Consider the following 13,410-nt stretch of genomic DNA (forward strand, 5'->3'; position numbering starts at 1 on the left):
ATGACCATGTCAATAAGTTGTGTGTGTGCGCGTGTGTAACTATGCGCTTAAGAGCCTGTTAGGACATGTCACTCGCTGCAAAAACAGAAAAGTCCAACATGCACTTTGGCTCCCGGGAGCTGCTCCATGATTTGCCTGCTTCATTACAATCTAAAATTAACCTTTCTGCTGGGCTCTTAACCTTGTGTGTGTACGGATGTGTGTTTGAGGCCGCGCCGATAAGGTAACTGAATGTGTCATTGAATCAAATACATACTTTGGTAAATTGACAAAGCGCAACACCTGAGGGCAGCAGATCATTCACTAACTCTGCACTAAAAGTTGAGATCGGATTGAAAAGCGATTCGGGTGGTGATCATTTATTTATTCATGAGAGCAGAATGGAGTGGAGTTGTATCTTCTGCTTTTTATTTTCATCATACGTTGATATTGTTCCACCATCACGTATTTCATGAACTCATTTACTACCATTGACGGCTAAAGACGTCAAAGATCCATTTTTATTTTATTTTATTTTTTTTCATTCGTCTGGCAGTGAATGAGTAAAGAGACACAGTATTGGTTCGATAAATAATTGATGGTTTAAAATGGTAAGCCTTTACGTTGAGGAAAATTGTGCGAAATATTGTGGGGGAAAAAATTGAAGGTTTTCATTTTCGTTTCATGTCTTTTTTCATTTTCTTAAACTCTTGTTGAATTGCAATATTAATTTTGTCTTTTTTTTCTTTTACTTTCGTTTGTAGTTATCCATGGTTGAGTAAGTAAGTAACTTGTATGGAATACCTTTAGAACTAACGATAAAGTTTGAATTAAATATTTTTCAAGTCATAAAACGGGACCACAGGTTATATTTAATATCAGTGATGCAAGCTCACAATTTTTTGTGGGGAAAACTTTAATAAGGGGAGTTTGTTGTTTTTTAACTGCTAGCACTAGTTGATCACTAGCGATGATGATGATGACTTGTTGATATTTGGGCAAGAGAGGGATGAGTTTTTCAAAGATAATTTTACTCAACTATTTCTGTCAGGTTTGTCCTGAGAATTTTAACACATGACAAAAAGTGTTTTTTTGGAAAAAATGCAAACTACCCTTTTAATTCTGATAAACCAGCAGGTGTCAGACCATTGATGTGTATGACGTGTGTGCGTGCGTGGGGGTGCGTGTGTGTGTGCGCGCGTGTATGCAGCAGACAATGATCTTAATGTCACCATAGCTCAATTCCAATAGACTGGTACGCTATTGATTGTCAGTAATTTATGGTTTGATGTGCCACCATGAGAAGCTGTCCACTCCCCTTTTAAGAGCTCTATTAGAAGTCGCAGTGAAGATGGCCGCGCGTGTGTGTGTCACGAAGAGCTAATTTACGCCCACCAAAAACCATTTAGACCATTAGAGGGAGACACACACTCCGAGAAACACAAGAATCGAGAGACACTTAATGCACACACATCTGTACATTCTTCCGTCACTGGATGTTTCTTAAATACATCACCGCTCATCGTGGCAGCCGGTCTTGGCGTGATTTATTTATAATACATATTGAAGCCGCGGCTCCAGTAGCACCCAGTGTGTTTCAAAGGGACATTTAATTCAACATCGAAAGTGAGGGACGGCAATTAAATTGTCCCTGCGCTAAGTGGAATGGTGACATTCGCTAAGATGAGATCAATTGAAACTATATAAAGAAAAATAACAAGAGACCATATATGAATTAAAATACGAGTAAATCAATGAGACTGTAAGGCATATTTGTAGGTATAGCATACTAAAATAAAATATCATGTATCGGTAATGTACTTTTTTTACATTATATAACATGGTTGTACGCCATCTTATGAGGCATCCGGGGACGATTTTGTTAATGAAATTATCAAGTAATATACTCTATATATTCCGTAGAGTCCCATTAAGACTCTGAAAAAGCTTTAGAATGAGAAATATATAGTAAATGCACAGAAAGTACGGTATACTGTTATAATCTAACGAGAAGTTAAAAAATGAAGTTTTGAATTGATACTGTATAGATTTAATTGATGTAGTGAACCACGTCTTTCTGACACAAATCTATATTATTTCTCCTTTGTGGAGCTAAATGAAGGAACTAAGATATTTCCAACATGGCTTTTATTAATGATGTTATTACAGTGTAATGCCTCCTTGGATGTTCTGTAATTGGCATTCATATCATAATATTCAGATTATTTGGATTTGTTAAATCAAATAATTTATTTAATCTTAATAATTAATTTATAATTATAATTAATTTAGATTTATTTAATTTATAGTTATTTTATATTTTAGTAATTATTTATTTAATCTTATTAATTATTTATTTTAAATCAGACAAGTGTGTGCAATTTAAGCTAGTGGAAGGAGACTAATATGTGTATACACTTTTTTTTTTTGTACTTATTTCTTCACAGCTCCAACAGGGCTGTCCCCACCTCGACTATTCCCAGTCAATGAAAGCACCATTCAGATAGACTGGGATGTCCCGGCTCAACTCAATGGACCACACCCTCTGTACCAGGTATCCACACAGGTCAACGTTGTCTAATCATGGAAGAGAAACCATGTGTTTTTGTCTATCTGTTGTATGACGTCCCAAGTAAGTCTCAAGTGAATTTCAATCCATCCAAACATGCACTTGAAGTGGAACATGAACTGTGACGATTTGGATTTTGTGTCTAATAGGCTGGGTGTATCATTGTGGTTTTAGTCATTCGGTCTTGCATTTATTTCCAGGTGGAGAGGACAGACGTGTCTCTTTCTAACCCTCAAGGTCCTTTTATAAGAGGCACCAGGTTCTCTGGCAGTAGTTACTACCTGTTTCCCAGTGACACCCTGCCCGTTAACACCGACTTCACTGGTAAGTCATCACACAAAATGTCAAGGTCTGAATCGACACATGTGGCAAGTGACCCAATTTTATTTATTTATTTATTTATTTAAATTTTTATTTTTCTCAAGTGACACAATAATACACATGACTAAAGGGAAGATGAAATCAGAATAAAGGCTCTTCCAAATGTGGATAAAATGTGTATCAGAAACAGACAGTCGGATCTACCCCATGTGACAAATATACAAAAATCCACAAAAAATACATTAAATTTAAATCACTTGCTGTAAGTCTACAATGTAGTAAAAAAGTAAAAATAATAATAAAATATTAATTATACTGTAAACTGTAAAATGTGTCACATGACATGTAATACACATGTCTATGAACAGTGCAAACAAATCTCAAGCTCTAGAAACTAAATTGGATTTGTGTGTTGAATCGAATCTTAAATACCGTCACGTTTGCTGGCTTTCGTGGTGCTTTTTGTTGGGTGTTTTTATTTTTTTTTATTCAAGTGTAATTACTGCATTATCGCAGTGTTCTCGTGACAATCCTTTAAGATGACTTCTGCAGTCATCTTAAAGGACAATTATCTTTCTGTTTACTGGCATCATTAGAGGGTTGAGCTGCTCAGCCAAACATGTTCTGCTTCATCTGAGAACATCAGCCAGTCTGACGCTCATAATTAATGACTGCTGATACTAATCAGTGCGATTTGAGCGGCAAAAGCTCTTCTGTGCCATCCGAAGCGTGTTCACTGCCCTGCATAAGCGTTTCGCAACTTTGTCCTTTGCTGTTCACATTTTTTATACAGGGATGGGTATTTGATTCAGTATGCTTGATCGGCTCTGGGAAAAATGAATGGTCAACTTTACTGCCGTATTTTCATTAATTGCTCAACTTCCCATAGCTGTCTTGGGTGGACCGCAAACTATTCGAGTCAGCCTCTGCTGGTAAAAGCTAAGTAGTGCCGTCTATTTTGCCTGACTTGCTTCAACAGTCGACAACTCCTCCACTGGCACTTGCACTGAAATGGTCGCTTCACATTCGCTCCAAGATAAAATCCCATTTCAGTGTAGTGTGGAATGTAGACCAACTCGTCTAGTATTGACATCAGCCAATCCCAGTGTTCCCGATCTGCCCTCGCTTTTCCCACACACGCATGAGACGATGACGATAGCACCAGTTGCAACGTGATCATACACTAAAACTGATTATCTTTCTCGCTTCATCTTTAAAAATGGCATTTAAAAATCAAATGTTCTAGCCTGATTTTGACTCGAGATTAGATCGGCACAACCGTAAAAAATACCATCAAACTTGATTTAAACTGCGCATTTCATTGAAATTCAAAAAATGAAGTGACATCAAGATTTTGATTTTGAAGTTCCTTACCACAGGTTCGGCCTGTTTCGAGAGAACACTATAACCCATGTTGTTATTTTTCCGTTTTGTCCCGTCAATGCATCTTGATCACAAAGAAAACTTTTCCTCCACTTTAGTCTTCTTCTTCTTCATAAAAGGTAATGGATCAGACAGTCGCTTTCAGACCGGATCTATTGTGGACCATCAATGTGTCAGCAGTCCTCAAACCATCACCCTCTTACAACCATCAATACTAATAGCATCATCTACAGACAATTATTCCCATCGAAGCGCACGGAACAGCGAACAAATCAAAGCCAAATTGGATTATGAATGTAATGCAGTGTAATGCCCCCTCGAGAGTCAATTGATCACAGAGGAGAGAGTCGTCAATCGTTGATGCCTCGCGGAAACCAAGCAACTTCGAGCATAGACAATTGTCGCATTTGGATTCCCATAGAGTCGTCTTTTTTTTTTTTAATGCTTCTACAGACAAAGAGTCTGATGTTGTCATTCAGATGGATTCTTAATTATTATGCCCCACGCTAACAACAGCAGTTTTTTTTGTATATTTTTATATTGTTCATAGTCTTTGTCGATGATCTCCTTTCTAAATAATTAAGTATGCGTCTTCGACTAGGGTCAATAATACCTCACATGCTTAATATCTGCTGATAAATGTATACACTTATATTCTTTACATCTGCCCTCCCATCAGTGGCCTTTGACCTCCAATTATGGCCACCAAGTGTTATTTGTTTTCCGCGTAGGTTGTTTTTCATTATATGCTATCATTGTGATCGGCGGGCGCGCTTCCATAAAATGATTTTCTTTTTTTTTTTTTTTAATTGTGATTAACGATGCTTCTTAATCCTGAATGAATCCGGTGTACTTAAGGTTAGTACGTACCACACTGAATCTTACTTTAGCTAAAAGAGCATTATAAGTATATGCAATTAGTGCACTGATATGAATACCCACTAAGTGCTTGTTTCCATAAATGCATGTTAGTCCATTCATCTTTTCTATGATGCATCTCTACATAAAATTCCCATGATGTGACTACCTACTCGTACTTTTATCGGTGAAGGAATACGTGTGGAATACATTACACTGAGCGAAATAATGGATTTAAATGGACACCGGCTTTAAAACAGATGATGCAGTTCTCTCTCCTCATTTGTATTTCTTCGGTATTGGATCCTGAAAGGGGCTGATTATAATGCATCCTCATATTTCAGCTAATCCAGATGTATTTCTTCAGCCTTCATTAAATGAAGAGAAATGAAACATCACAAACATTGGTTGGGCCAAAAAAAAAAAAAAAGTGGATGCTGGAAATAAATCGACTTGGATCATTTCCAGTCACGTTTAATACAGTACAGTCTTGCAGCACCGCTGGAGTGACTGAGCAGGAAAGAAGGAAATGTTAAATGATACAAATTATTTTTCCCTAATTAATATGATTGATTGCCAGGCGTTGATGTTGAGAGGAGAGGGGAGAAATGTGTGAAAGGAAAGTTTGCACAGACATCATTAGTTTTTCCCCATTTAAAGATTAATCAGAAGAGGCTGGGCTCTTTAATTCTGTCATTTGTATATTTAATGGGCTGCAGCAGAATCTATGGGTGTAATTAGCTAGCTGCCGCGCTCTCATTAATACGCCAAGCTCTGATTAATGCCAGCAGAGAGCTAACATGACTGGAGTTATTCAGGTTATGTTGGCTAGATGATTACACACAACCTCGTCCGTTTTACCGAGGCTGAGAGAGCAGAAATATGGAACGACATGGGAAACAATGCAGACAAGTCAAGAATTGATATCGTTCGACATTTTTAAATCATCGAAAATATTCTGGAAAAATTGTGATGATTTCCAATGACATTATTTTCTAATGCAAATGTAAATACGAGTTTTGCAACATTGCTGTGAATCAGAATTAGTATTTTAAAATCAAGCAATAAAAAAAAAAAAAACACAATAGTGCGCTAATAAATATATCGAAAATAATTAACATACTCCCAATCATTTAATTAATCCGAGGATTTTCTCTAGATGTCCCTTTAAAGAGTGCGACGTAAACCTGGGAATGGGAATACGAATGGACAAAATTATTCCATTCTCGTTGGGTCTCGTCTCCTCTCCATGTCCGGAGAATATCTGGCTCATATATGGTCCAACATAAATCATGCCAACGAGCTTCTCTTCCTCCAACTCTTCAAACACTTTGATCCCCTTCAGGTAAATTGGAAATATTGCTTTCTGAGTCGATTTCTGACTTGCTTTGTACATTTCCCATGTGGAGCCCTTCATTGTTGTTCTTGAAATGACGTCACTCTTACGGGTTTGTCGCTTTACAAGGATCTCACTTTGGGAACTTTTTGTCGCATATGCAACATAAAAAAGCTGTATTTTTTTGTATGATGTGTATTTATTTTACCGCATTTTCACGACTATAAGCCGCTACTTTTTTACATGATTTTGAACCATGCGGCGGCTAATACAACGGTGTGGCTTTTCTGCTCTATAGTTCAGAAAATATGCAAAATAAATCTCAATTTATTATTTTTTTCTCTTGGGTCTTTTCTGCTTTAATTAGCAAAGTTGTTGCCGTGTTACTGTTTATGTTCCTTTATTTGCATTCACAGTACATTCTGTACATGCAGTAAACAACTCTTTTTTTTTTTCAACATAGAAAACTGTGGCTTATAGCCTGGTCCGGCTTGTATTTTATTTAATTTTTTTATTTTATTTTATTATTATTTTTTAAATTTTATTTATTTATTTATTTTATTTTTTTAAAGAGTGGCTTATGGTCCGGAAAAGACAATACTTAGCCTTTTTTTTTTTTTTTTTTTTTTGATGATTTCACACGAGGTCTTTAAAGTATACAGTTTTTACACAGACGCATTACAGCAATATTAAGCAATTATACTTTTGTGTAATTTGGATCTTAAATTTTAAAAAACCTGTTACAGCCATTATACGTTACAGCATACCATCTGACTTTTACATTTGTCTGCAACATCACTGATCAATAATAGAAGAGAACACTCTCACATGTTTTAATTGCAATGCATTTCGATTCACATGCATTTTTTGATTGTGACCAAATTGTGACCTCCATTGTAGGCAAACGCTAAATAAATGCTTCCTATATAGCTTTACCATCTTTGTGCCCACAGAGCTTTACAAATTAAAATTCGACTTCAGTGTCTTCGCCCAAAGACACGTTGACAGCACCAAGTCAACCGGTGACCCCTTTTGGGTCACTGGATGACCCGCTCTACCAACTGCGGCACAGCCATAGGTGTGAAAGCGCCCTTAAACGCAACGCTTCCAGATACTTTGGACTTGAGTGTGATAAGTCTTTTCCAATTAGCTGAATCCCTGTCGAAAATACTTCAGCTGATTTAGTGTGTGTGTGCGCGCGCGCGTGTGTGTGTGTGAGTGTAGCGCAGACAGCTGTCATGATGTGTGCTCAGGTCTGTTTGTTGATGGCTCCAAAGTGGTTGTCAGTGTGAAGTAGCACAAGTCCTGGGGGGAATCCCAGGGAAGTAATGCTGAGCACGAGGAGAGTGTTACTTAGCTGCTGTACATTTGGACCATCCTGAGCATGTGTTGACAATCTGTCCCTTCCTATCTGGCAGATAAACACGCAATCTTTTTAATACATGCGCAAAATGTTCGATTGTTATTCCAAAAGCCAGCAACGGATTTATTTTGAGTGAGGACTAGTAGATTTGTTGGATAACAATATTCCTTAATTACCTCTGCAAAGGAAGTTGGCAGGATTGCGCAGAAACCTCCACCGATTTCCAAAATAAAATGTGAAGAGTGAAGATGAGGACCAAGGAACTAGAAACTACAGGAAGTCCTCAATTTATCACAAGTTCCGTTCCTACGGCGGCGATATAACCTGAATTTCCGTTTAAATCGTAAGTAATATCCCCTAAATCTCTAAATAAGTATCCAAATACACATTTTATGCTTCATATTAATAATAATAATAATAATTCATAGTTCAGAAAATACGCTAAATCTCATTTTTTTTTTCTTTTGGGTCTGTTCTGTTTTAATTAGCAAAATAGTTGCCACGTTAAAAGGCACTGTTTTGAGAATCTGTATGCATGTGTGGTTTTTTGCTTTCAGAGTACAAAATCTTTCTGTACATACATTAAACAACATTTTTTCTTATAGTCTGGTGCGGCTTGGATTTTTTTTTTTTTTTTTTAATTTATTTATTTATTTGTTTTTCCCAAGAGGGGAGTTGCTGCGGCTTATATGCAGGTGTGTCCAGCGAATTGGGTAATTACTTTTAGGGAAGCATCAATTACTCAAGGAAATTTGAAACCAACACTGGCGGTTCCATGTAATCAATCTATTGGCAAATTTATATCTGGCAATGTCAATCAAAACTGACCATCACCGTATTATCTTTTTAAAAGCAAAACTTATTTTACAATTCTTCTATTGGATCCCATTTGACTGTGCAAGTGTACCTAATGCAAAGTCAGTATCAGTAAACAAAAACAAGATGCATAAATGTTGATGGAGGCTGTCGTGGTGGGATTTTATATGAGAATGAAAAGTAAAATCAACAAATGCAGAAAAGAAAAAAATATCTATTTATGGAAGACAGGCGGAGAGATGCTGAAGAGGTCAAGAAGAAAAAGGATGGGGGTTAAAAGCAAGGGGAAGAGATCAGGAGAGTGTCGGGGAGAAGGTTAAAGGGGGGTAATGTAATGTCAGGTATCTGTCATGACTGCACTCTACTTTGCACTGACAAGGTCACCAATGTAAATGACACATGCCTGCTTGATGTACACAACACATGTTCAAATGCAAGGAATTTTTTATTATGTCTTTAATGCATATTTTACAATGCCATTAAGGACGTCACATGGTCAGCATGAAAATAATTTTGTCTGGCAATGAAGTAAAAATGGCCTGTCTGGATTTTCTTTTAAGGCCCAATTAAGGATAAATTATGGGGGAATAAAGGATAGGTAAAAAAAAATGTTTTTGGTCGTCCTGTATTAATAACATGTACCGTATTTTCTCTGACTATAAGCCGCTACTTTTTTCCTAGATTTTGAACCATGCGGCTAACACAACGGTGCTGCTTTACTGTGGATTTTTCTTCCACCACTAGGGGCGCTCTATTGTTCAGAAAATACGCGAAATAAATCTTGATTTTTTTTTTTTTTTTCTCTTGGGTCTGTTCTGTTTTAATTAGCAAAGTTGTTGAAGTGTTAAAAGGCACTTTTTTAACAATCTGTTAATGTACCTTGTGCATTCATTCACACTACAAAATCGTTCTGCACATGTAGTAAACAAATAATTTTTTTCAACATAGAAAACTGCTGCTTATAGTCTGGTTGTTGTTGTTTTTAATTTATTTTTAGGATTTGCTGCGGGTTATATGCAGGTGCATCTTATGGTCAGGAAAATATGGTACATGGGAAATGCAGTTCAATTTTGTATTCTGTACATTAATTGATCGTATTAGAAGGTCCAGAATTAAAACTTTAAAATGAGATACAATCGCACAACTATAACATAACAGATTTATAAAAAAAAAAAAAAAATGTGCCTTTACAAAAATGGCAATATTTAGCTCTATTGGATACTGTCAGCGAGGTATTACAATTACAGCAGATTTATTATTGTGATTGCAAAAGTATAAAAGGCCTCAGCCAGTGAGCGAATGTTCCTTTTCTGAAAAGTGTTAAAAGAATCTATTTCGAACTGGTTAATCTACATTCATCCTGATGTGTCCATGTTACCGTTTGTCTTTGCAGCATGGTAAGTGAATTCACTCTTAATTATTTTGCCGACAGCAGCGCCTGGTGAACCCTGAACTTTTTGCATTCAACGCTTCCCACACTTCTTTTCCCTACAGAGAGACGTACGCACACACGTTGGTCGACGCACTCATGGAACTGTAGAACTAGTAGTGGATTAAGATTCAGTCTCGGATCCTTTGGTACATGACAGCACAGCATGCTGGAAGAATTCTTGTGCGTGAACATGTGTCAAAGGCAAAGAAGAAACTAGTACTTTTTACGGAGGTGGTTTTGTGCATTAAGGAGGAAATGTACATTTATATGTATTGGAAAAAATAAATTAGTGACATTAATGATCTACTCCTCCCTGGCTTCTCAGCCTTTCTCTAAAAGATGCATTCCCGGAGGCACACCCTACTTTATCGCTTTTTTAAAAAAAAAAATTTTATTCCATAAAAAGACAGACTGTCATTCAATGGGTGAGAATAAAGCCGAAAAAAAGTTGTGATATATTGAAATGTGCGTCTCGTTCCCATTCATTTAAAAGTAACTGGCCCGGTATGTATGACACTTACAATTATGTTTACCAAAAGCTTCGCTATTCCTTCCAATGGCACATAAGAAATTCAAAATATGGTCATGTATTGTTGTAAAACACGTGTTGTGCATATGCTGTATTTCTCTAGGCGCCATGCGGCGGGTGGTTGTACCTCACACACTTATTACCCGGATTTTTTTTTTTTTTTTTTTTGCATTTGTGAAAGCTCCCGTGTATTTTTGATTGACTATAATTCATGGCAGTGCCACATTTTCCCACTACAATTTTTTATTTTAAATCTCTGCAAAACCAGGGACCAAGACCCATCCACTTATGAAATCTTGCGACAGGACCCTCTCACGTTAACTCATTTAACCCCAGAAATTTTCACAAGAGGAAAACCCTCAATTCCGGTGTTTTTCTGGATTTTGACGGATTTTGCGAGGCCAACAGAATATTGTGTTCTAATATTATAAAAACACGGAGCTGTGACATATAAAAAAAATAATTAAATAAAATAAGGCTAAGACGTATAAATACGTCTTTGGGAGGTGGGGACTACTTTTTTGAAAATGTATATGTATTTTATGGATTGAATGAGTTAAACGTGTCGAGTGGCAGAGTGGAGCTGTGGAGGGGCTATATGAAAAACACAGAAACAACACAGCCAAATTGTGACAATGCGGGTACAGTTGTTGGTTTACATGGAGAGGCGAGTAGAGTTTATTATTCTAATAATCCTGAAAACCTGTGTGAGTTACGATTATTTATCTCGCAAACGAAATATTCATACAATCAGTGGTATTGGTACTGTGTTTTTATTTGAGGTACTACAAGTACAGTACGTTGGAACGCCAAAAGACAAAGTTTGTTCCAAAGCAACTGGGAACTTGTTTGCTTTCACTTTGTCGGCATGCAATGTGAAGGAGAGGATGGGTATTAAAAGTGATGTGATGTATTTGAGGTGGGGAGGAGAAGACAAAAATCTTTGGAGGATTTTGGATTTATAGATAAAAGCAAGAGATTACAAGATCTGTTAAAATAGCGGAATCAAGTCTGTCCTCAGAGGCTCGTCCTCTGAGCTTCATGTTTTCCCAAAGTATCTTGGGCGGAAGATTATCCTCGACAGTTACTTTATAGAGAAAATGAAGTCCGCTTAGAGGTGTGGTGTAATTGGGATATATCATGAACTTGATGGAGATGTAACAAGACATATAAATGAATGGGTGAGTGGGAAAAAAAGATGAAGTTGACAATTGTGTTCAATAGTTTTAAACTAATACTTGTAAGACAGTTTTAGAATTGCGCATAACATTGTTTTGACGCCTCAGTGTGGTCCAAGTCATAGAATACGAAATGGCATTTTTGTCGTCAACTATGCATTAACTATGAGATCACCAAACTCTCACCGTGTTCATCTTCCTTTATTTCAGGCGTTGACTTGAGTTTCAAGACTCGCGCTCCAGACGGTTTGCTGCTCTGTGCCTTGTCTCCTGGAAGTCAGGAAGAATTTCTGGCTATTCAGATCAAAAATGGACGTCCCTACTTTTTGTTTGACCCTCAGGTATGGCCACTCTTTTTTTTCTTCTTTTTTTTCCTCTACACCAAAGGTGCCAAACTCAAGGCCCGGGGGTCAGATCTGGCCCACCATGCATTCATGCATTTTAGTTCCCTGATACAGGGGCAAATCTTGTTAGAAACAGATTTCTTAATTCCTCACCACTGAAAACTAATCACATAAGTAATAACAATGTAATTAGTGTGCATTTAAACCAATGTTTCCTAGCTTAAAATCGAAATCTGCTCACTTGACATATTAGCTCACCTTCAACCGTCTTTTTTTTTTCCTGATCCACCTCCTCTCCACTCTTCTTCTGTCTCTGTCTTTTCTTCTCTCGCTTGCTCTCATCTTATAAATGTGATCTGGAGCTCGCTCATTGCGTTCTGTCAGGGAGATGGAGCGAGAGGGGGGGGGAGACTTTAAAAGTGTGTCAACGTTTGAATTGGACTGCAATTAACTCATTCCCTGCAGTCACCACGCGTGAATACCAATTGCAAGCTAATTAAGCTTTGCACCCTTGCGCGCACGCACACACACACACACACACACACACACACCCACACAGCCTCTCTTCCCTTATCCATCCTTACAGACACATGTAGAGGGGTTGAGGAGTCAATGACTTGGATGATGAAAGCAATGATAGCAGATGATTGCACGCATTTCCATGCGGCCACCATCTAATTAGGGTCTCAAACAAAAACATGCAACATGCATACAGCGCATACAGTAGATGCCTTCCTCATCCGTATTTGTGCGGTACTTGCAACTAAATGTATTTAGCAAATTCTAGCTCAAGTATTACTTCTATGCTGCTGTATGCGCGATTAAGTGCAAATGTCTTCTGCAACTCGGCTGACTCTTTTGTTTAGGGTTAGTTTGGGATAATTTACTGCTGGAGTAGTCTCACGGTTTATTGGTGTTCCCCGATATACATCCAGCCTGGCCCATTACTTTTTCCTATTAGCCTGTTGCGCTAGCCTAATGGGATTACGAGTGCACACTGTGTAATTTAGCATGACGCAGGCAAGTGATATGATTATGAAGGGCCTACATGACCAACATGGCGTGCTACAAAGTGTGAAATACCTGCTTACTGCATGTGCATTTGCGCAAACACCCACTGATCTTGCGTTTTGGATGACGACCAGGATCACTGCCGTAAGCAGAAAACGCAAGCTGTTGTTTCAAATATTTTCAGATAAAAATGAATCATCATCAACTCCATTCAGAAAAAAAGCAATAGAGTGAGCTGTTAAAGGTTGAACAAAATCAGTTTTATTTGTATTTCAAAATGTAATCAAACTG

The 13,410-nt window shown here is 37.5% G+C and overlaps 1 protein-coding gene across 2 annotated transcripts in view; it reads left to right on the forward strand.

Annotated features, from left to right (window-relative positions):
- ush2a (Usher syndrome 2A (autosomal recessive, mild)) overlaps window positions 1–13,410 on the forward strand; it is a 158,542-nt gene that overhangs the window by 44,077 nt on the left and 101,055 nt on the right. For both annotated transcript variants that reach the window (XM_088296343.1, XM_088296344.1), the window contains exons 28-30: window positions 2,427–2,533; window positions 2,749–2,872; window positions 11,975–12,105. In XM_088296343.1, coding sequence (XP_088152469.1) covers window positions 2,427–2,533; window positions 2,749–2,872; window positions 11,975–12,105 — 362 coding nt within the window. The remainder of the gene's footprint in view (window positions 1–2,426; window positions 2,534–2,748; window positions 2,873–11,974; window positions 12,106–13,410) is intronic.

The sequence above is a fragment of the Idiotropiscis lumnitzeri genome, chromosome 5 (assembly GCF_059441095.1).
Source record: "Idiotropiscis lumnitzeri isolate Australia: NSW breed Sydney's pygmy pipehorse chromosome 5, RoL_Ilum_1.0, whole genome shotgun sequence".
Taxonomy (NCBI): domain Eukaryota; kingdom Metazoa; phylum Chordata; class Actinopteri; order Syngnathiformes; family Syngnathidae; genus Idiotropiscis; species Idiotropiscis lumnitzeri.